Below are 22,242 nucleotides of genomic sequence, written 5' to 3'. Positions count from 1 at the left end.
GAACAACCTCAGCCTCACTGCAAAACCCTTGAGCAACTTAACAAAGCCCTGTCTCAAAGTAAAAAATAAGGACTGGGCCGGGCACAGTTGCACACACCTGTATTCCCAGAGGGCTCGGGAGGCTGAGGCAGGAGGATTGCAAGTTCAAAGCCAGCCTCAGCAAAAGCGAGGCACTAAACAACTCAGTAAGACTTTGTCTCTAAATAAAATACAAAATAGGGCTGGGGATGTGGCTCAGTGGTCAAGTGCCCCTGAGTTCAATCCCTGGTACTCCTAAAAATAAATAAATAAATAAGGACAGGGGATTTAGCTCAGTGGTAAAGTGTCCCAGGTTCAATGAGTAAGATCAAAAACTACACAAAAAATGGGGCTGGGATATAGCTCAGTTGGTAGAGTATTTGCCTAGCACAGATAAGGCCCTGGGTTCAATCCCTAGCACCACCAAAAAATAAAAATAAAAGAACAAACATAGGGCTGGGATGGTGGCTCAGCAGGAGAGTGCTCACGGAGCACAGGCGGGACCCGGGTTCAATCCTCAGCACCACATAAAAAAATAAAGACATTGTGTTGTGTCCATCTACACCTAAATAAATATTTTTAAAAAATAAATAAACAAAAGAGCTAAGTACACAGCTTAGTGATAGAGTACCCCTGGGTTCAATCCTCAGCACTGTAAACAAAATAAATAAATAAAAGTAACGAGCAGGGTATAGTGGCATATGCCTGTAATCCCAGCTACTTCCAAGGCTGAGGCAAGAGCACTCCAAGTTCAAGGTGAGCCTCAGTCACTAAGCAAAGCCCTAAGCAATTTAGTGAGACCCTGTCACAAAATAAAAAATAGGAAGGACTAGGTACGTGGCTCAGTGGTTGATCACCCCTGGGTTTAATCCCCAAAACCAAAAAATGAAAAGGTAAAATAAAATGGCAGTCCACGCTTACATCATCTCATCCCTCTTCTCCAGTCTCTTCTCCTGGTCACGTAACTGTCTTCCTCTAAACAGACCACTCCTAATAGTCTATTTAGAGGAAAACCCCACCAGCTTCCCAAGACATGGTATTGCTTCCTGTCTTCATGGCTTGCCCAGCATCTCTGGCGTGCCTTGCCACACCTGCCCATCTTACTTCATCAGTCACCTTCATCAAATGTTTCAGTTTCCCTCACTCCTCACCAGGTGGGAAACAGGCCTTTCCCCTCCATGCCTGTTCCACCCTGCATATCCCTAAAGCACTTCTCATAGTCCAACTACAGGTCCTCACAGATCGTACTCTCTCCTTTTTTATTTCTGATCCTGCGCTCAATACGCACGGCATACAGGACAGACAAGGGCTGCGAAAAATGCACCATGTTCTACTCACCTGGGAAGGGCAGGCTATCCTCAACTTGCCGCACAGAGCTGTGGGTGGGCCTCACAGGAGCAAGGGTGGCCTGACATTCTGTCATTTCATACTGTCCCGAACTCAGTTCCTCCTTGGGGAAGAGCTCACTCTGACTTACTTCCTGTGGTAATTCAAGACAAACCCGGTGCCTCTTTGTCCCTATACGGTGCTTGGCCAGACTGTAAAGAGAACAAACCTTCTAGAGTCCACATATGAAATCACCAAATACATTCAACCTTGTGCAAATACAACCCAAAATAAATGCCCAGGGCCTGTCAGTACTGGTTCAAAACTCGGGACCACCTCTTGTGTGATCTGAACCAAAAGACTTGACCTCTCTGAACTTAGTCCATCATCTGGAAAGTACAGATATCCCAACCCACCTCACAGATTTGGGGTGAAGATTGAGAAAAGGTTCATAGAGCACCACAGCAGAGTGCCTAGCCTTTATTAAGTACCCCATAAATGTCCCTCTGGTCTTTCCCACATGAAATGGGAAAAACTCTTCTCAGAGCACTGGCTCAGATCCTGACAACACCAGCAAACTTATCTTCCTACTGCCACTGCCCCAGAAAGTCTTGATCCCACCATCACATTCTCCTTTTCAACAAACATTCTGGGGGATGCAGCTCAGTGATAAAGCACCCATGGGTTCAGCCCCCAGTATCACAAAAATAAAACAGAATAAAAAACAGAAAACACTCTGATAGGAAAACTAACTTTTTTGGCACAAGGGAGCCCTACCCCTTGCTCCAGCCAACTACAGGTTTATTATCTTCATTGCTGGGTAAGAGCCACAAGGAAGTGCTGAATGCTCCAGCTCTGAGGGTTTTGGAACTTTACTAAGAAGAAAATTCCCTCAGCTGTGGCTCAAACACCCCACTTAGTCACAGCCTTTCCACAGGTTGTGAGAGCTGCCCAGAATCCCATCCTCAACAGTCAGGTCCAAATGGCTACCAGTTACCTTCTCTTTAGGTCTCCCTCCTCTCCATCTTCAACTCCTTCCATGTCCTCCTCTGGGCATTCCTCCTCATTCCCAGCTCCTGGGGGAAGTTCACTCTCCTTGAGAAATTCTGCTGCTTCTGGTGTAGGCACGGTATGGTCAATAATTGTGCTGTCCTTCCCAGCTTTCCAAAGTTTGTATCTTTCTGGCTGGAACTTCCTCACAAACACATCCATGGAGATCTTCACCATATCCTTTCTGCAGGAGCACTGTCACAAGTAGCGAGCAAGTGAAGCACACCTTATCTGTTTCTGCCTCACCTCCACATCCCATCTCCTCCCTCCATGTGGAAAAAAGCATGAGACATTTTAAAACCAAACTGTTCTAGTTCACAGGCCAAGGGCACATTGCTCTTACAGAAACTTCAAACACGAGGGAAGCAAAAAGAGGTCAGAGAGTGCTGGCACAGTAGTGAGTCTACCTGGGCACTTATGAGAGTGCACAGAGGATGGGCAGTGACGTGGCTCTGTACCTAGGTCCTGAGATGGTCAACAACCGCATGCCTATGGATATCTATCCAAGTCAAGACTACACAAGCAAGCCTAGTACTCTGAGGCACGGCACAGCTTGTTGCTTGCCTATAACAAAAGTAAATGCCTAAGACTTTTTCAAAAGAGAAATCTCAGAATGGTCACAGCAAGAAATATTGATAATGTGGGGTATAGTTTTAATTCTAAATGGACTTAAGTGCGGAATCTCACTTTTTACTTTCCAAAGCTAAATATATTTTTAAAAATTCTTTATGAACACAAAAAGCTGTCATTTTTACACATTTCCAGCCAGTCTTTCTGAATTTCAGCACTTTAAAGAAATATTCTGGGTCTAGGGTTGTGGCTCAGTGGTAGAGCACTTGCCTCAAATGTGTAAGGCACTGGGTTCAATTCTCAGCACCACATATAAATAAATGAATAAAGTTCATCAACAACTTAAAAAACTATTTAAAATATAAAAAAAAAAAAAAAAAAAAGAAAGAAAGAAATATTCTGACACTAACAACAATTTACTCAACCAGATATTTTTAGTCAGTATAATAGACATCAAGAGGGCTCACCAGCACGGCCTGTTTGCCATACTCAATCCAACGCCGGGTAGCAAAATTGGTAGACTCTGCACAGTTGAAGCCATGATTAAAGCCGGCATGGTAACCATAAGGGAAAGTGATCATGAACTCTCCAGCTTCTTGAGTCACCTAAAGAAGAGAAGACTTAGGGCTGGGGATGTTGCTCAAGCGGTAGCGCGCTCGCCTGTCATACACCGGGTGCTGAGTTTGATCCTCAAAACCACATAAAAATAAAGATATTGTGTCCACCTCAAACTAAAAAATAAATATTAAAAAAAAAGAAGAAGAAGAGAAGACTTAAAGCAGCTGCCACACATGGCAGAGACTATAAAATGGGACTCCTGGGCTCTGGTTCAGCCACCAATTAGCTGAGCAACCACAGATAAGTCATATACTACTGGGGTCTTCTGTCTTGTATAAAATGAAAAGCCTTAAGATACTACATGCATATCATGACAATAATTAACCCTTCCTCCAAGTTCAGCACTGTCTAGGTGACCTGCTCCTCCCATGGCCCACTAGTCCCCTCTTTGGCATCAAAATCCCACCCTAAATCAAAGTGATGGTGACAAACCAGAATAAAATTCTGTGAAACAAAGACCAAAAATGGTTGTCTCTATGTAAGCCTAAGGACTTCCGTATGTAATATCAGCTCACCTTGTCAAAAGGAATGCCATATTTCTTCAGCATTAAAGGGGAAATCAGGGTCATCTTATGGCGGAGAAAAGCCTCACAGCTTTGAGCACTTCCTGGGAAAAAGCCTGTTTAAATGCACAATGGGTCTGAGTTTATTCCTTTCTCCACACTAGCTGTATAATCCTGGAGTCACTTCATACCTGTAAATCTCTTCTGAACGAAATCTTTCTATCTCTGGGCAGACTCCTAAGATTCTACAGTGCACCTCTCCAGATAGAGTACTACATGGGTAATCAAACTTGTTTGGGTGACTGACAACACCCAACAACAGCTGCCTCTGTTCTTAACAGCACTTTGAAACTTTTTAGAACTTTCTCCAGTACTGAAAGATTGAGACTGCACTCTTTTGTCAAAAGTAACACATCTATAGCATAATCTACCCTGGCTTTCTTGAAATAAGATTCTCTAGAGGTACAAATCTAATCCACATAAAGATCAAACTACGAAATAACTTGATTTTTACTTTAACAGTTTGGGTTTTAGCAGAAGAACCAGAATCAAAATGATTTGTATACTTTCCTGGTTACAGAAACCAGTGCTTGGAGGAACTGAGACAAAGACCATCAAAGGAAGGACTAAAAGTTACCTTTTTGGATACAGTTGAGCCCATTCCCTCCCTGTAAATCTGTGAAAGGCCACACAATATCTTATCACAGAAAATGAACTTTTGAGAGCTAGACACAGCTCACAGAAGGGAGGAGACAATACCTTTGGCGAGGCGCTCCAATCGTTTTCCATGCTCAGGTGGAACAGAGTACCTGAAAACATATGAGAGCATCAGACACGGAGCAAAGGACAGGAACAGGAGCCAAAGGGCTTGTCCCACTAGAAAAACACACTGAAGCCAGTAGAGAGAACGCTGAAGTTTCCCAGCACAAAAAAATGACAAATGTTTGAGGTGGTGAATATGCCAGTTCACTGATCTGACTTTAACACATTGCATAATACATGGTCTGGAATAGCAGCACACTGTAGCCCATAAAAAAATGTACAGTTATGTATTGACTAAAAATAATAATACAAGCTGGGAGTGGTGGCTCACACCCACAATCCTAGCAATTTAGGAGACTGAAGCAGGAGGATCACAAGTTCAAAGCCAGCCTCAGCAATTTAGAGAGACACTTAGCAACTTGGTGAAACCTTGTCTCAAAATAAAAATCAAAAGGTCTTGGATATTAAAAGGGCTCAGTGGTAAAGGGCCCCTGGGTTCAATCCCCAGTACCCAAAAAATAAATAACTTAAAAAATGAAATTAACAATACAAACCAGGTGCAATGGCACACACCTGTAATCCCAGTGACTCAGGAGACTGAGGCAGGATTGCAAGTTGGAGGCCAGACTGGGCAACTTAGTGAGACCCTGTCTCAAGATAAAAATAAAAAGGGCTGAGGATATAGCTTAGTGATAGAGCATCCCTGGGTCTAATCCCCAGTACCACCAAAAAAAAAAAAAAAAAAAATTTTTTTTTTTTTTTTAAGAGAGAGAGAGAATTTTTAATATTTATTTTTTAGTTTTCAGCGGACACAACATCTTTGTATGTGGTGCTGAGGATCGAACCCGGGACGCACGCATGCCAGGCGAGCGCGCTACCACTTGAGCCACATCCCCAGCCCCCCCAAAAAAACACTTTTTAAAGTTGCTAAGCACTACAAAGAATCTGGAGAAGCTAAGTATTAGACTCCTGGAGCAGAAGAATATAGAGCCTACACAGGAATGTAACTGAATTTATTTCTTCTATATTCACCCACTTAATAAAACATCTATTGGAGCTGGGGTTGTAGCTCAGCAGTAAAGTGCTCGCCTAACACATATAAGGCCCTAGGTTCAATCCTCAGCACCACATATAAATAAATAAAATAAAGGTATTATGTCCAACTACAAATAAAAGATAGATATTTAAAAAATAAAAATAAAACACCTATTGAATATGCACCATGAACTAGGATTTATGGTACAAAAAGTTATGTTGTTCATGCAATAAAATTTTTTAAAAGAGGAAAAAAAGGTGGCATTACATAATCTCAGTGTTTTTTAAAATGCTCCCAGGAATAAAAGGCCTAATTAGAAGAGGTTAGAGAAAAAAATGGGAAGCAGGGTAGAGATGGATTAGAAACCTAGAAATTTGGTCTGGGATCTGCTGATGATTCCATTTTCCCTTCATCTGCATAAAAGCTATACTGATTACCCAATAATTAATCACTCCTCCCCTTGGTAGGGTGTCTAGACATCACAGTAACTGTTCTCCATTTAAAAAAAAAAAAAGAGGGCTGGGGATGTGGCTCAAGCAGTAGCGCGTGAGCGGCCCGGGTTCGATCCTCAGCACCACATACAAACAAAGGTGTTGTGTCCGCCGAAAGCTAAAAAATAAATATTAAAAATTAAAAAAAAGAAAAGAAAAAGAAAAAAGAGAACATCTGAGACTATTTAAAACTTTTGCACAACTGTTAAACATATTCTGAAACTCACAGTAACCTTATTATAATCTACCCTAAAGCAGCAGTGTGCACTGTGGTTCTAGTACTGGGGAAACTGAATACAGAGAATCACTTGAGCCCAGGAATTCAAGGCCAGCCTGAGCAACTCAGTGAAACTCAACTCAAAATAAAATAAAAAGGGCTGGGGATATAGCTAAGTGGGAGAGCACTTGTATATGCACAAGGCCCTGGGTTTGATTTCCCACTATCAAAACAAAAAAAAAGAGGAAAATTAAGTATATTCCACATAAACAACAAAAATGACCCCTCTTAAATAAAATAGCCTCCTTATGAATCAAAACAGAGGAGAAAAGTTAAGAAAATATCACCAAAAGGACTTTGACTTTAGGAGCTATCAGGCAACCTCACACAGAATTTTCTAGAGCTCCCACTTCAAATGATCTATCCAATGTATCAATAACTGTAAAATCTCTTGATTGAAGAATGATAATCCAATATCAGGAAATTTTAGAGTCAACATTTACAGATTTTTGCATATTTTCCAATCCTAGCCATCTAGAAGAAAGGCAGTACACAGTGGGTGGGGGATGAGGGGGAGCACTAGGGATTGAGCTGAGAGCTTTGTACTTGCCAGGCAAATGCTATGCCACTAGACAACATCCCCAGTCCACCAAATATTTTTTTAATGAGGTAAAGAATTCTTTCTATCATCTGAAGGAATAATTCCAGTTTTGAAGTCTGTCTCTCAGAAGGTCAGGCACAGAGCTGACCTTCTCAGCTACTCAGGAGGCTGAAGCAGGAGGATCTCAAGTTTGAGTTCAGCTTGGACAACACAGCAAAACCTAGTCTCCAAATTTAAAAAGAGGCTAGGAATATATCTCAGTGGTATAGCTCAGTGGTAGAACACCCTGGGTTCAATGCCCATTACCACAAAAAATAAATAAACAGAAACAAAGAAATGTCACAGGCCCATTCAGAAGAAGTTATAAAGAGTGGGATTGCCTGGAACAGTTCCATGACTTTCAGTAACAGACTAAACTATGCTTTCCTAAGATGGTGTTGAGTCATGTGTTCTCTAAAGCCTCATTTCTCAACAGATAATCTGGCTCCAACAGTATCTGATCACCTCAAAGTGTGTCTCAAATGTAGAATGTCATCTCCACCCCAAGCCTGCTGCACCAGAATCCACATTTCAACCTGCTCCAGAGGTTTCCAGTGGACATTAAAGGTGAGAAAACCTGTACCAACTATGGGCTGACTTTACCAGGACTTTGGCTCTCCGAAGTGCAGGTAATTGATGCTGTACAGGTCCATGTCTTCTGTATGCCAGGCAAAGGAAGTCTTCCACATGCCGAAGTACAGGTATGGGGTGTTCACACCCTCAATGGTGATCCCACTCTCCTTTTCAACCAAATCCAAAATGGTCTTCAGCCGGCCAATGTTCCACTCATCAACATGCTGCCAAAGAAATGACAGTCCACAGTAAATTATACTTGAATATAAAATGAAGTTATGAATCTACAAACCACAGAGAAGGCTTCAGGAGAGCCTATCATCTCTGATCAACCCATAAAATAATGTCAAAACCACAGGCCAGTCACAGGGGTGTATACGTGACTTGGGAGACTGAGATAGGAGGGTGATAAAAGGAGGCCAGCCTGGGCAACTTAGAGAGACTGTATCTCGAAATAAAAAATAAAAAGGACTGGGCCTGGGTGTAGTGGTACACACTTGTAATTCCAGCAGATTGGGAGGCTGAGGCAGGAGGACCGCAAGTTCAAAGCTAACCTCAGCAACTTAGCTAGGTCCGGAGAACTTATTGAGACCTTATCTCAAAATAAAAAATAAAAATAAAAAGGGGGGGCTGGGGATGTGGCTCAAGCGGTAGCGCGCTCGCCTGGCATGCGTGTGGCCCCGGTTCGATCCTCAGCACCACATACAAACAAAGATGTTGTGTCCGCCAAAAACTAACAAAATAAAATAAATATTAAAAAATAAATAAATAAATAAATAAATAAAAAGGGCTGGGGATGTGGCTCAGTCATTAAGTGCCTATGGGTTCAATCCCCAGTACCAAAACAAAACAACAAAAATGAATCCCTCACTTTTTTTTTTTTAATATTTACTTTTTAGTTGTAGTTGGACACAATACCTTTAGGACCTCGCACATGCAAGGCGAATACTCACAATCCCAGCCCCCCCTCACTTTCACAGTTACTACTGGAACTGACACCATCATGCCTCCAAAGGGATTTAAGCAATATAATATAGGAAAGATGTTTAAGGAGGTGACAGTTACCTGATCTAAACCCCAGGAAGAAGAGTTTTAACAAAAGATAAAGAAACTTAGGTCAGGGGCTGGGGATTTGGCTCAAGCGGTAGTGCGCTCGCCTGGCATGCGAGCGGCCCAGGTTCAATCCTCAGCACCAAACAAAGATGTTGTGTCCGCCAAAAAATAAAACATTAAAAAACTCTCTCTCTCTCTTAAAAAAAAAATTAAAATTAAAAAAAAAAAAGAAACTTAGGTCAAATTGGGAAAAACAAAGAAAAATGGGAATTAACTATAGTAACTCATGCTTCTTTTAGCTTCAATTTCCACTGGGCAGAGTCTTCATAAAATGTCTACATTGTCCTTTCCCCGAGTTGTACTCAGCCAGAAGCCCCCCTCCTAAAACCAAGTTCCCAATTTTTGTGCCCTGCTTTTGTACTTCCCAAAATCTGCAGGCATCAATCCACCATTCATGCCTACAGGCTTGACTCCCCATCACCCCACAATATTACTGTCAACAAACTTAGAATTCACTTTTTAGGGGCTGGGGATGTGACTCAAGCGGTAGTGTGCTCGCCTGGCATGCGTGAGGCCTGGGTTCGATCCTCAGCACCACACACAAACAAAGATGTTGTGTCCGCCGAAAACTAAAAAAAAAAATTTCTCTCTCTCTCTCTCTTTAAAAAAAAAAAAAGAATTCACTTTTTAAATACTTTCCTTTTGATAATTTACAAAAATGTTAAAATCTAAGCAATAATACCTAAAACACCTAATTTTTTTCTAATCATCCAAAGGCAGGTTCAAATAGTCCCTCTTCTACCATATCAAAACAATTCTTATTTGAAAATTGGGATCCCCCTGACTCAGCCTCCAAAGTCACTGGGATTACAGACATGCACCAAGGTGCCTGGCACCAAAGCAGTTCTTCATGCAAAAAAAACCAAATACTTCAAGCCAATGTTAAATAGTTAAAATAGCTTTTGCTACAGAATTCTGTTTAAGGGTTTTTAAAATCTAAATAGATTTCTCTTCTTAAATATATACCCCTTTCATTAGTCAGTGATCTTTTTTCTGCAGAAACCACACAGCTCCTCCCCCATCATTTCATTTTCTCTGAACCATCCCACCCTTTCAAGAACTCATCATCTACCACCCACAGACTATGCTAACAGCCCTTGAAAAGAACACCACATCATCTAATTCACATGCAGAGTGGGAGAAATAAAGTTCAGTCACATGCAAAAAAATGCTAACAACTAAGGGAACTCAGCATATCAGTTGGTGGTACATCATTCATTTGTTCTTCCACCCATTCACCAACTCACTTTTAGAAGCCTACTAAGTGCTGGGCAGGAAAAAAAAAAAAAAGGTATTATGTTACAAAATTTCAAATATTCTGCACAAAGGGCTTCCAAGGAGCCTCACCTTTTCATAGAGAGTACCATTCACATCTGCGCCATAAATTGGAGGGTTGAATGTGAGATTTTTCCAGTATTTCCGCTCAAGCTCTTCAAACTCACTATACCGTGGGGTACAGTACCTTCCAAAGTTTAAAAAAATAATAATAATAATTGTTAGCCACTTACTGTCACTAAATTTATTAGGCATTATGAACAGTGTAAGACACAATTCCCTGAATTCCCTATTTCCAGAACAGCAAGACATTTCAAATGAACAAGACACAATCTTGGCATTCAAGGTTATAATGTACAGTAACTCCCCTCAATATTCCTTCCATGAACTGGGCCCACAGAAACTGGGAAAAGAAGGTCACTAAAGCAGTGACATGAATCCATCTTCTTTTACAACATAATAACTTTCACTGAAGAGAGGCTACTTAAACTACACCCTGCTTGATTCAGGAGTAGCTTAGCCAGTGAGGAAAAAGGACTTAAAAACTATAAAGAACCACAGAGCACACACCCATTAATCTCAGCAACTTGGGAGGCTGAGGCAAGAGGCTCTCAAGTTTGAGGCCAGCCTCAGCAACTGAGGGAGGTCATAAGCAACCTAGCAAGATCTTGTCACAAAATTAAAAATAGAAAGGACTGGGGATATAGCTCAGTGACAGAGCACTTGCTTAGTATGCACGAGGCCCTGGGTTCAATTCCCAGTACTGTAAAAAAATAATAATGAAAAAGTTATTAAGTGGCAATTTAAAAAGAATAATACACCAGCCTTACAAACATAAAAAGTGGGAAAAGTAATGTACTAAAATGGAAAAAATATTAGTAAGATATAATAATTGTATAAAGATTAGACCTGAAGCCCAAAATGAAATTTTATGGGGGATAAAAGGAATGAGTGAAAACAAATCTTCCTTTACTGCCTTTCATTTCAATGTTAACCTAATGAATAATACATTTTAGAAAAATTTATGTGTTTAACAAATCCTTTGCCTTCTAATGATCTGTTTTTATAAGATGTTTTCTTAAAGCTGGCTAGACATAAAAATAGAAATTGGGGGTAAAAAATCTTGTCTCATAAGGCTGGGGTTGTGGCTCAGTGGTAAAGTACTTGCCTAGCATGTATAACACACTGCCTTTGATCCTCAGCACCACATAAAAATAAATAAAATAAAGGTATTGTGTCCATCTACAACTAAAAATATTTTTTTAAAAAATCTTCTTGTCATATATAAGGGTAGGGGCTGGCAGTCTAGCATGCTAATAGAGCACTTGGCTAGTGAGGCCCTGAGTTCAATTCCCAGCACTGCAGAGTAGAAACAGAGTTGTTTATAAGGAAAAGAAACGCTGAACACAGTGATCTATGTTTGTAATCTCAGCAACGGAAGAACTTTAGGCAGGAGGATTACATGTTCCACACTAGCCTGGGTAATTTATCAAGATCATATCTCTAAATAAAAATATAAAGGGCTGAGGATGTAGTTCAAGGTAAAGAAATGCTGGATTCAATCCCTAGTACTGAAGAAAAAAAAAAAGCAAAGGAAAAGAAGTATATTGAAAGAAAAAAGCCTAGCATATATTGACAAGAAGACATAGGACGCTAAAGACCCTGGTAGAACCCTGCATAAGAAACAGAAAGCTGCTAAGTTTGGCCCCACAAACACAGCTAAAATCAGGATCAACTATGACACAGACTTGCATCTGCAAAGCTTATCACACTTCTTCAATAAGCTTTTACATAAGTTCTCTCATTGGCCAACAGGCTGGCTGGCAATGTAGATGTTTTAAGCTTTGTCAATAAAACTGTTAAGACCTCAATTAGAATCCACAAACCAGTAGAGTGCTTGCCTTGCATGCAGGAGGCCCTGAGTTCAATCCCCAGTACCAAAAAAAAAAAAAAAAAAAAAGTATTGACAAGCCAAATGAAAAGAGAGCAAAGTATAGAAATAGAAAGAGCAAGACCTGCTATGAGAGAAAGAGGAGATTAAAAAAAAACATGAAAGGCTGTTTCTAGAAGTGAGGACTATGAAACAAAAAACTTAGCTCTGGACTTAATCTCAGCAAAGGCATTTGTCAGTCAAGCTGAAATTAAGACATGAGTAAATCAGAAGGCTCAGGAAATAAAGCAAGAGGAAGGAGAAGGAATCTCTTGTGGAAATCCAAGGTTGGGGAGCAAAGTGAGAAGATAACAGAAGAAGGATTAAGAAATAGTCACAGCCAATTGAGGGAAACACAAAGTATATTTTCTGTGATTATGACACAAGATGACAGCTAAATGTTAAAAACAGAGAGAAAAGCAACTAAAAACAATAGGACTAAACAAACACGTTTTCAGACAAGAATGAGCAGATGAAGAAGAGTTACATGACAGAAAATAAGGTTAGTAATTATTCACATTCTGTTACTGTCAAAACAGAAATCAGATAGCAGCTAACAGGTAGTGAAGAGCCTGCCCATATCTAAAGACAGAAGATACCACAATGAACTGAAATGACTAAAGCCACTTTTTGATAACAGGTGGCATCAATATACCTCTCAAAAAAAAAACCCACCTTTCAAATCACCTCTAACTTTCTTTTGCAACTGTACAATTTAGTATCATCCAAAAAATTATTATATTTCTAGGGTAGGGGTTATAGCTCAGTAGCAGAGCACTTGCCTAGCATGTGCAAGGACTGGGTTTCATCCTCAGCATCACAAAAAATAAATTTAATCTTCAAATTATTCTACCTCAGCCAGGAATGGTGGCCATGCCTGTAATCCCAGCTCAGGAGGCCGAGCCAGGAGAATTGTGAGTTCAAAGTCAGCCTCAGCAAAGGTGAGATGCCAAACAACTCAGTGAGACCCTGTCTCTAAATAAAATATAAAATGGGGCTGGGGATATGGCTCAATCCCCGGTAGCACCCCCCCCCTCCAAAAAAATTACTCTACTTCAAATGGGAAAACAATGGGAATGGGACCACCTTAGGCAAGAATGTAGAAAGGTTTAGACTACAACAGAGGAAATGCTTCCACAGAAACTGCAAAAAAAGGGAGAGAGAAGCTAGAACTGAGGAAGCTATTCCTCAGTATGACAGTAGCAGTCTTGGAGACAACTATAAGGATGAGACAATAGGTTTTAGATGTTAAAACAGAGGAAGTGTTTCTACTCACTTATCACTATTAGCAATCTTGCGGAACTCTCGAACAGTCATGGCTTTCTTCTGAATGTTGTACTGAGTAAAGAGGCCAGACTGCCCTGTTACCAGTTGCTGGATGGGTGCAGGGATGACCAGATCATCAATGTCATCATAGGATGCTCGTGGCTTCCACTCTTTTGGAGGAACAACCTACAGGAAACATAAGAAAAAAGGAGACAGATAAGAAACTGAAAAGTCAAGAGTTTGGCAGGTTTTTAGTCTGCTACACAAACAGTCAATTTCACTAGAAAGTGACTCTGAATTACTGACAATAACCCAAACATAGGAAGACACACTGTCATGCTAACCCTGACCAGCTCTGCCATCAACTAGCTGCCTAGTTGCAATGACTCTTATTCTCAGATTAGGTATCTTATCAGGTTGAAAAATTGGTTCTTTCTCAATCAGGGCTCTTAAAAAAAAATTATTTTTACTTGATTTGGGTAACTCTATGCTCATATAGAGTTTCCTTCTCTTGCACACCAGATTGCAGTCTATTTACGAAGCCTAAAGTCTTTTTTTTTTCTTTTTTGGCAGTTCTGGGCCCAAACCTAGGGCCTCACACATGCTAGGCAAGCACTTCATCAATGAGCTTCATTCTCAGGCCCAGAAAACTTACATTCTTAAATATTCAATCTTTTTTTTTTAGTTTTCGGCAGACACAACATCTTTGTTTTTTTTTTTTTTTGTATGTGGTGCTGAGGATCGAACCCAGGCCAAACGGATGTGGCTCAAGCGGTAGCGCAATCGCCTGGCATGCGCGAGGCACTGGGTTCGATCCTCAATACCACATAAAAATAAAATAAAGATACTGTGTCCACCTAAAACTAAAAAATAAATATTAAAAAAAAATTGAACCAACAGAGAAATATGTAAGGCATGATCCCATTCTCTCTCTTTTTTTTTTTTTGGTCTTTTTTTGAGAGGGGAACTGGGGATTAAACTCAGGGGTACTCAGTTGCTTAGTGCCTCACCATTGCTAAGGCTGGCTTTGAGATTTTCCTGCCTCAGCCTCCAGAGCTGCTGAGATTACAGGCAAGGCATGTGCCACCTCGCCACGCCCATTCTCTTTTAAAAACAAAAAATGCAATACTGTATGTGAGTTTATTTGTGTGAGCAGATAAAGATGTGGAAGGAGCTAAAAACATTAATCGCTTTAAGGAGATGGTCCTGTAGAAGACAGATGAGATTAACCTTTTCTTTATGTATTTTTGAATTACTTAACTTGTAATAACAAGCATTTTGGGGTAATTTTTTGAAATCTAAGAAAGTATAACCAAAAAAGTTAATATGCTGGAAAGGTGTATTGCAGGTCATGTGACTCCTATCCGTTATTCAAACCCAGCAGCAGCCATGTCTGCATGTAAGAGTAAACATGGAGCTATCTTGAGCCTCTATGGAGGCAGCAGGGTCTAAGACTGGTCCTCTGCTTTCTAATCAATGTCCTTGCTTTCTTTTTTTCATACTGAAAAAGTAACATATATGTATAATTGGAAATAAAAACAGCATAAAAGTTTCTACCTGAGACGAGTCCCTCTCAGTTTCTTTAAGATCCTTCCAGAAATATAACTTTCACAGACTTAGAAATTTGATTTTGACAAACTTATAAAAGGCTGATTTGACTGGGGAAGAATAACTGATTCAATTCACAGAGGGAAAAGTACAAACCAGAAACCAATTTCAAATTGCAAAGACCAGAATCAGAATACTCATGTTGGCTGGCCAAGTACATTCTCTCCTCTGGATGAAAGTCCAAATTACTATCAGAGTTCTGGATGAAACTGAAATTAAATGTAGCATAAACAGTCATATATCAAAAACCACTAAAGCACCCAGCTCCATTTTGAGGACAGAAGCAGAGAAGCCAGGTCAGCAGACACTGGCTCTTTACCTGCCCTTTGTGAAGATTCCAAGCAACTCCTCCCACCTAACAACAAAGGTGTTTCAAATGTTAACAACAGAAATTAACTTGCAAATGAAATAGCTTAAACTGAAGTCACTGCCCCACCCAAATTTCAGTAAGACCCAGTCCTGGCCTTCATTTAGGAAAACTTTGACTGCTACCATGTCACAAAAGGTACTTTGAACAATCTTACTCCTTACCTTAGCTAGTCCAGCACGATGAGCTCCTTGGGATTCAATGTAGGCAATGTATCGACTGAAGTTCCGGAATTCTTCCATGGTTGGATAAAAGGTCATTATCCGAGCACTTGGATTCAGGGTTTCAGATTCAGAAGCCATTTTCCCTCCTTTTTGAAGTCACTTTGGTCAGTCAGGAATCTGAAGTACATTAAAGGCATAAAATTATTCAAAATGTAAAAAATAAATGCTCAGAATGACAGTACTGAAAATAGTAACTGATAATGCAGAAATTCTGAAAGATCATTAAGACCACACACCTGGAAACTGCCACTAGGTAGGAGTTATTTAAATGAAGTTGAACAAATAGGAAAGCTTTTGTTTAAAAAGAATCTGATGGGGGGGGCGGGGCGGGGAGGGGCTATGGATATAGCTTGGTTGGTACAGTGCTTACCTCGCATGCACAAGGCTCTGGGTTCAATCCCCAGAACCACAAAAGAAAAAAATTAAAAGAACCGGATGTATCAAAACTGCATATATTCAAATCTCACTTAAATAGAGACATTGTTACAACTAAAAGGGAAATTATTTGGTTCTTGGTCCAATCTAACAACATAATCCAATTGACCTGCCCACATTTTGGGGGGGAGGGGTGTTGGTTTTCAAGTTACTCCCTTATTTATACCTTACTAATCTTTTCTCAGGATAGTAAAATATAGTACAATCTGATTCTTTTTCCTGCAATACTAGGGATTGAACACAGGGCCTTGCAAACACTCTATCACTGAGCTACATCCCCAGTCTTTATTTTTGTTGTTGTTGTTGTTGCTGCAGTTGGACATAATACCTTTATTTTATTTTTTATATGGTCCTCAAACAAACTAGGCGATTGCTCTATGGCTGAGCCACAACCCTATCACCACCAGCCTTTATTTTGACTTCCTTTTTTTTTTTTGAGACAAGACTGCCAAATTATCCAGATTAGCCTTAAACCTAGAGTCTCCTGCCTCAGTCTCCTGAGTAACTGGGATTACAGGAGTGTGCCACCACACCTACAATTTGATTTTAAAAGCCACCTATTAGATCTTTTATAGGGCACAGCTTTAGAACAGGATCCTAGATTCCTAAAAGTGAACTTGGCTATAAGATTACAAAGCTTAAGGGTTAAACAATATTAGTAGCATCATTTATAATTTTTAAACCTTATAGTAAAGTTGGTCTCATATCTAAATCAAAATGCAGTTTCAGCAATAAATGAAGTCAAGCTAGAGACAAGTTCAATTGCTATACACACAAAACTCAAAGGACAACATTTAAGCAGGCAATAAACTAACAACACAGAGCAAACTTCATAACTGGAAAAAGCAAAATACATATTTTGTTTTTAGATGAGGACTTCAGCTCAGTGGTTATATCCCCACTGCTCAGTAACACAACAGACCTCAACTGAAAAGGGACAAAACATAATCAGCCAAAAGGAGCCAATTTAGAAGTAAAACTGAACCTCCTCACAAGACCCCATAGTTCTGCCCTCCAATCGGGGGTCTAAAGGAATGGCAGTTCAACTACATAGGAAGAAACTGCCTCCAACCTACCAGAAAGCTAGCAACAGATTGAGAGGACAGCATGGAACAAAACTTTTAAGGTGGGAGAGAAGATGAACCCTACTATCTTCAACTGAAAGGCTTCCTTCCATTCCACCCAATAAGACATTTCTGACCAGGCACTTTTCATGAATTTCCTATAAACTCTGCATGGCAGGCATACTGTTATCCCTGTTTCATATACCAGGAAATCTACCCACAATCCATTCCCAGTGCACTTTCCATTACTTTGTGCTGCCTACATCATAATCTCCATCTGGACTGTCACTGGCAAATGTGGATCTAAGTGAGGAACCTCAGGCTTAATTCAAATAAATTTGGGGGCCTTCATTTATTTATTTTATTTATATAAATAAAATATATATACACACATACACACAATCTCTCATATATATATATATATATATATATATATATATATACACACACACACACACATATACATACACATACATATACATACAAATACACACGTATATGTATATATAAAAATACCACAATTTTTTTACTTTTGAAAATCATATAAAAGCACAGAAGCATGTGAATACAGGATTGCGGCTCCTCCCCTGGGGCTTAAAGGGATCATAATGGGAATTCATCTGCCAGGGGGCCCTGTTCATCTTTGTGTGTCTGGAAGGCAGAACAATGCACTGCACAGAGTGGGCACTTAGTAACTGTTAAATAACTGAATCCTTATCTGCACCTCAGTTGTTCATCCCCTTTCTTTAATCCTAGGGATTCCTTTTCCCAGTCTATTCCCTAGGAAAAACTCCGGGTCCCTGACACCTCGCATCCAGCAACAAAGCCTGGTGATTCAAGAACACTGGCTCCGGAGTCAAAACTATGATTACAGTTCCGATCTCTGCCATTTATTAGCTGAGTGACCTTGGCTGTGTGAGTTGACTGACTTGTTCTCAGTTTCTCCACCTGTAAAATGGGGATCCCAACGCCCTGCCCTGCAGGGTTACTATGATTAACTCAGATGATGCAAGCGAAACGCTAAGCACTAGGCCTGGTACTTAACCACTCCACGAAGGCTGCGGTTGCTAACAACTTCGAACTTCCGCACCCTCTCCTCGCACCCCCTCCCGTGGGTATCCCTCCAAAGACAACCCCCGTTAGCAAAGTCCCCGAACCTCACCGCTTAAAGGTACGGCCCCTCCCGGCCCCGCCGCCTAGGTTAGTGAGGCCGGGCGGCAGGAAGAAGAAAATAAGGGCCAGTGGATCCGCCCCCCTCTCCCGATATCTATTGGCCACAAGAGATTAGAAAGAGCCAATCTCAGGACTGAGTTTAGAAGCTCCCTCTCCTATTGGCCTAAAAACGTGCCGATCACGCGCCACAGAAAGAACCACCCCACTGCCCCTCCCCCACTAGAGATCACGGTCACGGCAACAGCAGCAACAAAACTAAAGGAATCCAAAACCCCATGGTTCTCACCTGAAGCCCAAAGCCCCGACAGGGCTCAGGCTCGTTTTCTGCTGTCGCCACTAGCCAATCCTACCGCTTTGCCAGCGGACGAAAGACGAAGCTCCGCCTCCTCAAAAGTCGGCTTCTGCGCAGCCGCACAGCACTCACAGAGTCACCCAATCCGAGGGGGGGGCCCCCACAAATCTTCAAACAACCAATGAGCACACGCTGTAGGCTCCTCAGAGTCCGGGAATATTAAGCTGCTCAGCCTATGAGCGCTGACTCCGGCTGTTGCCAGGAGGAAACGCCATGCCAGTCGGGACCGCGGCCACTGAGCATCTCAGCTGAATTGTGGAGCTGGCCAATCACAGGCGGCTTTAGGTCCCCCCCATAACTTATCAGGGTTGAAAGAGACGAGTACCCAGAAATGGGGAAGGTGGGTAAGGCGACAAGGGTATTATAGGATGTTTCTAATGCAAGAGTGGGTCAAAGTTTTCTTGGGGTGAGCAGCTCCTCAATCTACGGTGAAAAGGTGACGGGGCCTTTAGGGACAGCTTGCAAAGTCAAGAAGTCCTGAGAAGGTGACCAATTTGTCCTGGCTTATCCGGACTGTCTTGGTTTTAAAAACAAAGCCCTATGTCCCTCAAACCCCCTTGCTAACAGGAGAGTCAAGACCGGTCCTGAAGGAGAAGAAGTCCTGGGGGTCATTAGGACAGATCCTGAGGGAGGGTATCCTCAGGGTCATTAAAAAGGATTTCCTCCATGAGTGGTGATTTGGGGATCATTAGAAGCAGCTCCGGGGGTGGAGAGGGGATTCTGGGAATCATTAGAAGCACTTTTGGAGGGCGAGGGGGTTCCTACAAGTCAATAGAAGCAATTCCTGAGGGATAGAGTCGCCTTAAGGAGTTACCAGATTGTCAAGGGTGATGGGGAAGAAGGCATTACATGATATCCTTATAGCTAAATATTAAAGTAAAATACCCACAACATTGGTATAAAAAATGTACAAAATTACCAATGAATGAGTAATTTTTGGTGCACTGGGAAAAGCTCTATGGAGTTAGACCAGAGTTCAAAACCAGAGTCTCCTTTGAACCTGGGTTTTCATATCAGTAAAATGGACAAAAAAAAAAAAATACTACTTTGCAGATGGTTGTGAAGATGAGAGTGAATGAATGTCAGACAAAAGGAAATACTATGGAGAACGGTACGGAGTTAGAGTATGCACATACTTCCAAACAACACAAGCAAATGTTTAAAAATAAATAAATAAATAAATAAAAGGAGCCGGTGTCGAGGTCCTGGTGGCGCATGCCTGTAATCCCAGTAGCCCAGAAAGCTAAGGCAGGAGGATCGCCAGTTCAAAGCCAGCCTGAGCAATGGTGAGGCGGTAAGCAACTCAGTGAGACCCTGTCTCTATTTTTTTTTTAATATTTTTATTAGTTATTGATGGACCTTTATTTATTTATTTATTTGTATGTGGTGCTGAGAATCAAACCCAGGGCATCACACATGCTAGGCAAGCGCTCTACCACTGAGCCACAGCCCCAGCCCCCCTGTCTCTAAATAGAATACAAAAAGAAGCCTGGAGATGTGGCTCAGTGCTCTAGTGCCCCTGAGTTCAATCTCCATTGCCCCCTCCCCGCAAAAAAAAAGAAAAGTATAAATGATCATTGAACAAATAATCATTAGTAAACAACCAATAATTCTTTCTTTCAACATTTATTTTTTAGTTGTAGGTGGACACAATACCTCTATTTTATTTTTATGTGGTGCTGAGGATCGAACCCACTGGCTTATACATGCTAGGCGAGCACTCTACATCTGATCCACAACCCCAGCCCTCTCTCTTTCTTTCATTCTCTTCCTTTCTTCCTTCCATCCTTTTTTCTTCCTTCCTTTCTTCCTTTGTTTCTCCCTTTTTTCCTTCCTTCCTTCCTTCCTATCTGGATTTAACCCAGCACACTTTACCATTGAGCTACATTCTCAGATCTTTTTATTTTTTTATGAAAGATTTAAAGCCAGCCTCAGCAATTTAGGGAGGCCCTAAGTAACTTTGTGAAACCTTGTCTTAAAAAAATAAAAAGGGCTGGAGATCTAGTTCAGTGGTAGATTGCCCATTGGTTAAATCCTCAGTATCAGGCTGGGGATGTGGCTCAAGCGCTAGCGCGCTTGCCTGGCATACATGCGACCCGGGTTCAATCCTCAGCACCACATACAAACAAAGATGTTGTGTCCGCCAAAAAAACTAAAAAAAATAAATATTAAAAATTCTCTCTTAAAAAAAAAAAAATCTTCAGTATCTATCCCCCACCCCTGCAAAATAAAGGACTAGGAATGTAGCTCAGTGATGGAGCAATCCTAATCCTGGGTTCAATTCCCCATACCCCCTCCCCAAAGAAATGAATGAGAAAATAAGGTAAAGTAGTTAAAAGTCTAATTGGCAGGTAGTACATGCTCAACAACTGTGAGCTCCAGTGGTGAATGATGATGGTCATTATACAAAGAACTTAGCACAAAGCCTAAAACAAGAGATCAGTATACTCATTTGTAGGCTTTGCCCACATGTGTACACTACATTCTATACCCCAACCCAGTCCTCTCCCCTGAGCTCAAATCCATGCTATCTCTAGACCCTTCTCTGAATGTCTCACAGATTTCTAAAATCCACCTGCTCAATAAAGAACTAAAATCTTTTCCCACAAATAAGTTCTACGTCTTAGGTTTCTTATCCAGGCCAGACAGCCATCTACCCAATTAATTGCCTCTGTCAGAAACCAGTAGGCAACTAGGGACTCCATGATAAAGTCACCTCACCCTGTGCAGATATCCAAAAAGCAAGTGTTTTAGAAATACACAGAAAGCCGGGTGCGGTGGCGCATGCCTGTAATCCCAGTGGCTTGGGAGGCTGATTTAGGAGGATCACAAATTCAAAGCCAGCCTCAGCAAAAGTGAGGCACTAAGCAACTCAGAGAGACCCTGTCTCTAAAGAAAATACAAAATAAGGCTAGGGATGTGGCTCAGTGCCCCTGAGTTCAACCCCTGGAACCTCCCACCCCCCCCCCCAAAAAAAAAAAAAGATTCTGTTTGGGGCTGGGGATGTGGCTCAAGCGGTAGCATGCTCGCCTGGCATGCGTGCAGCCCGGGTTCGATCCTCAGCACCACATACAAACAAAGATGTTGTGTCCGCCGAAAACTAAAAAATAAATATTTTTAAAAAGAGAAAGAAATACACAGATCATTTACATGTCCTCCTTCCTCTACTAGGCAAAAACCTCTCAAGAATACCACTTTGTGCCTATAATCACAACTATGCAGCAGGTGGAGGAAGAGGCAGGAGGATCAAAAGTTTGAAGCCAACCTGAGCAATTTAGCAACACTTGTCTCAAAATAAAAAGAGCCAGGGGTGTAGCTCAATTACAGAGTTATAGAATGTCCTTGGGTTCAATCCCCAGTACCACTACCAAAAAAAAAAAAAATTACTTTGGTCTTATTCATTGGTAGTATCATTTAGCATTGCGTTTTATTGCCAGACATAGAAAACCCTAGCAACCATGGTTTAAACAAATACAAAGTTATTTTTCTATGCAATAAGAAATCTAGAGAGGGATGAGTCTTGGTTTGGTGCTACAAAGTCATCAAAATTACAGGTGCCAGCTGGGGCTGGGGCTTAGTGGTGGAGCACTAGCCTGGCATGTATGAGGCGCTGGGTTCGCTGGGTTCGATC

At 41.2% G+C, this 22,242-nt stretch overlaps 1 protein-coding gene across 2 annotated transcripts in view; it reads right to left on the bottom strand.

Annotated features, from left to right (window-relative positions):
* Positions 1–18,651, bottom strand: part of Kdm4a (lysine demethylase 4A) — a 51,884-nt gene extending 33,233 nt beyond the window's left edge. Inside the window, exons 1-10 of one of the 2 annotated variants that reach the window (XM_027937195.2) lie at positions 18,546–18,651; positions 15,528–15,704; positions 13,399–13,574; positions 10,265–10,379; positions 7,835–8,028; positions 4,845–4,894; positions 4,098–4,201; positions 3,432–3,569; positions 2,342–2,589; positions 1,357–1,556 (exon numbers count right to left, since the gene is read on the bottom strand). In XM_027937195.2, coding sequence (XP_027792996.1) covers positions 1,357–1,556; positions 2,342–2,589; positions 3,432–3,569; positions 4,098–4,201; positions 4,845–4,894; positions 7,835–8,028; positions 10,265–10,379; positions 13,399–13,574; positions 15,528–15,665 — 1,363 coding nt within the window. In that variant the 5' untranslated portion in view covers positions 15,666–15,704; positions 18,546–18,651. Of the gene's footprint in view, positions 1–1,356; positions 1,557–2,341; positions 2,590–3,431; positions 3,570–4,097; positions 4,202–4,844; positions 4,895–7,834; positions 8,029–10,264; positions 10,380–13,398; positions 13,575–15,527; positions 15,705–18,248; positions 18,312–18,545 lie in introns of those variants that run through there. The other variant, XM_027937196.2, reaches the window with a different exon arrangement.
* Between the last annotated feature and the right edge of the window lie 3,591 nt (positions 18,652–22,242).

This window comes from Marmota flaviventris, chromosome 10 (genome assembly GCF_047511675.1).
Source record: "Marmota flaviventris isolate mMarFla1 chromosome 10, mMarFla1.hap1, whole genome shotgun sequence".
Lineage (NCBI taxonomy): Eukaryota > Metazoa > Chordata > Mammalia > Rodentia > Sciuridae > Marmota > Marmota flaviventris.
This window is presented reverse-complemented; position numbering and strand designations above follow the sequence as displayed.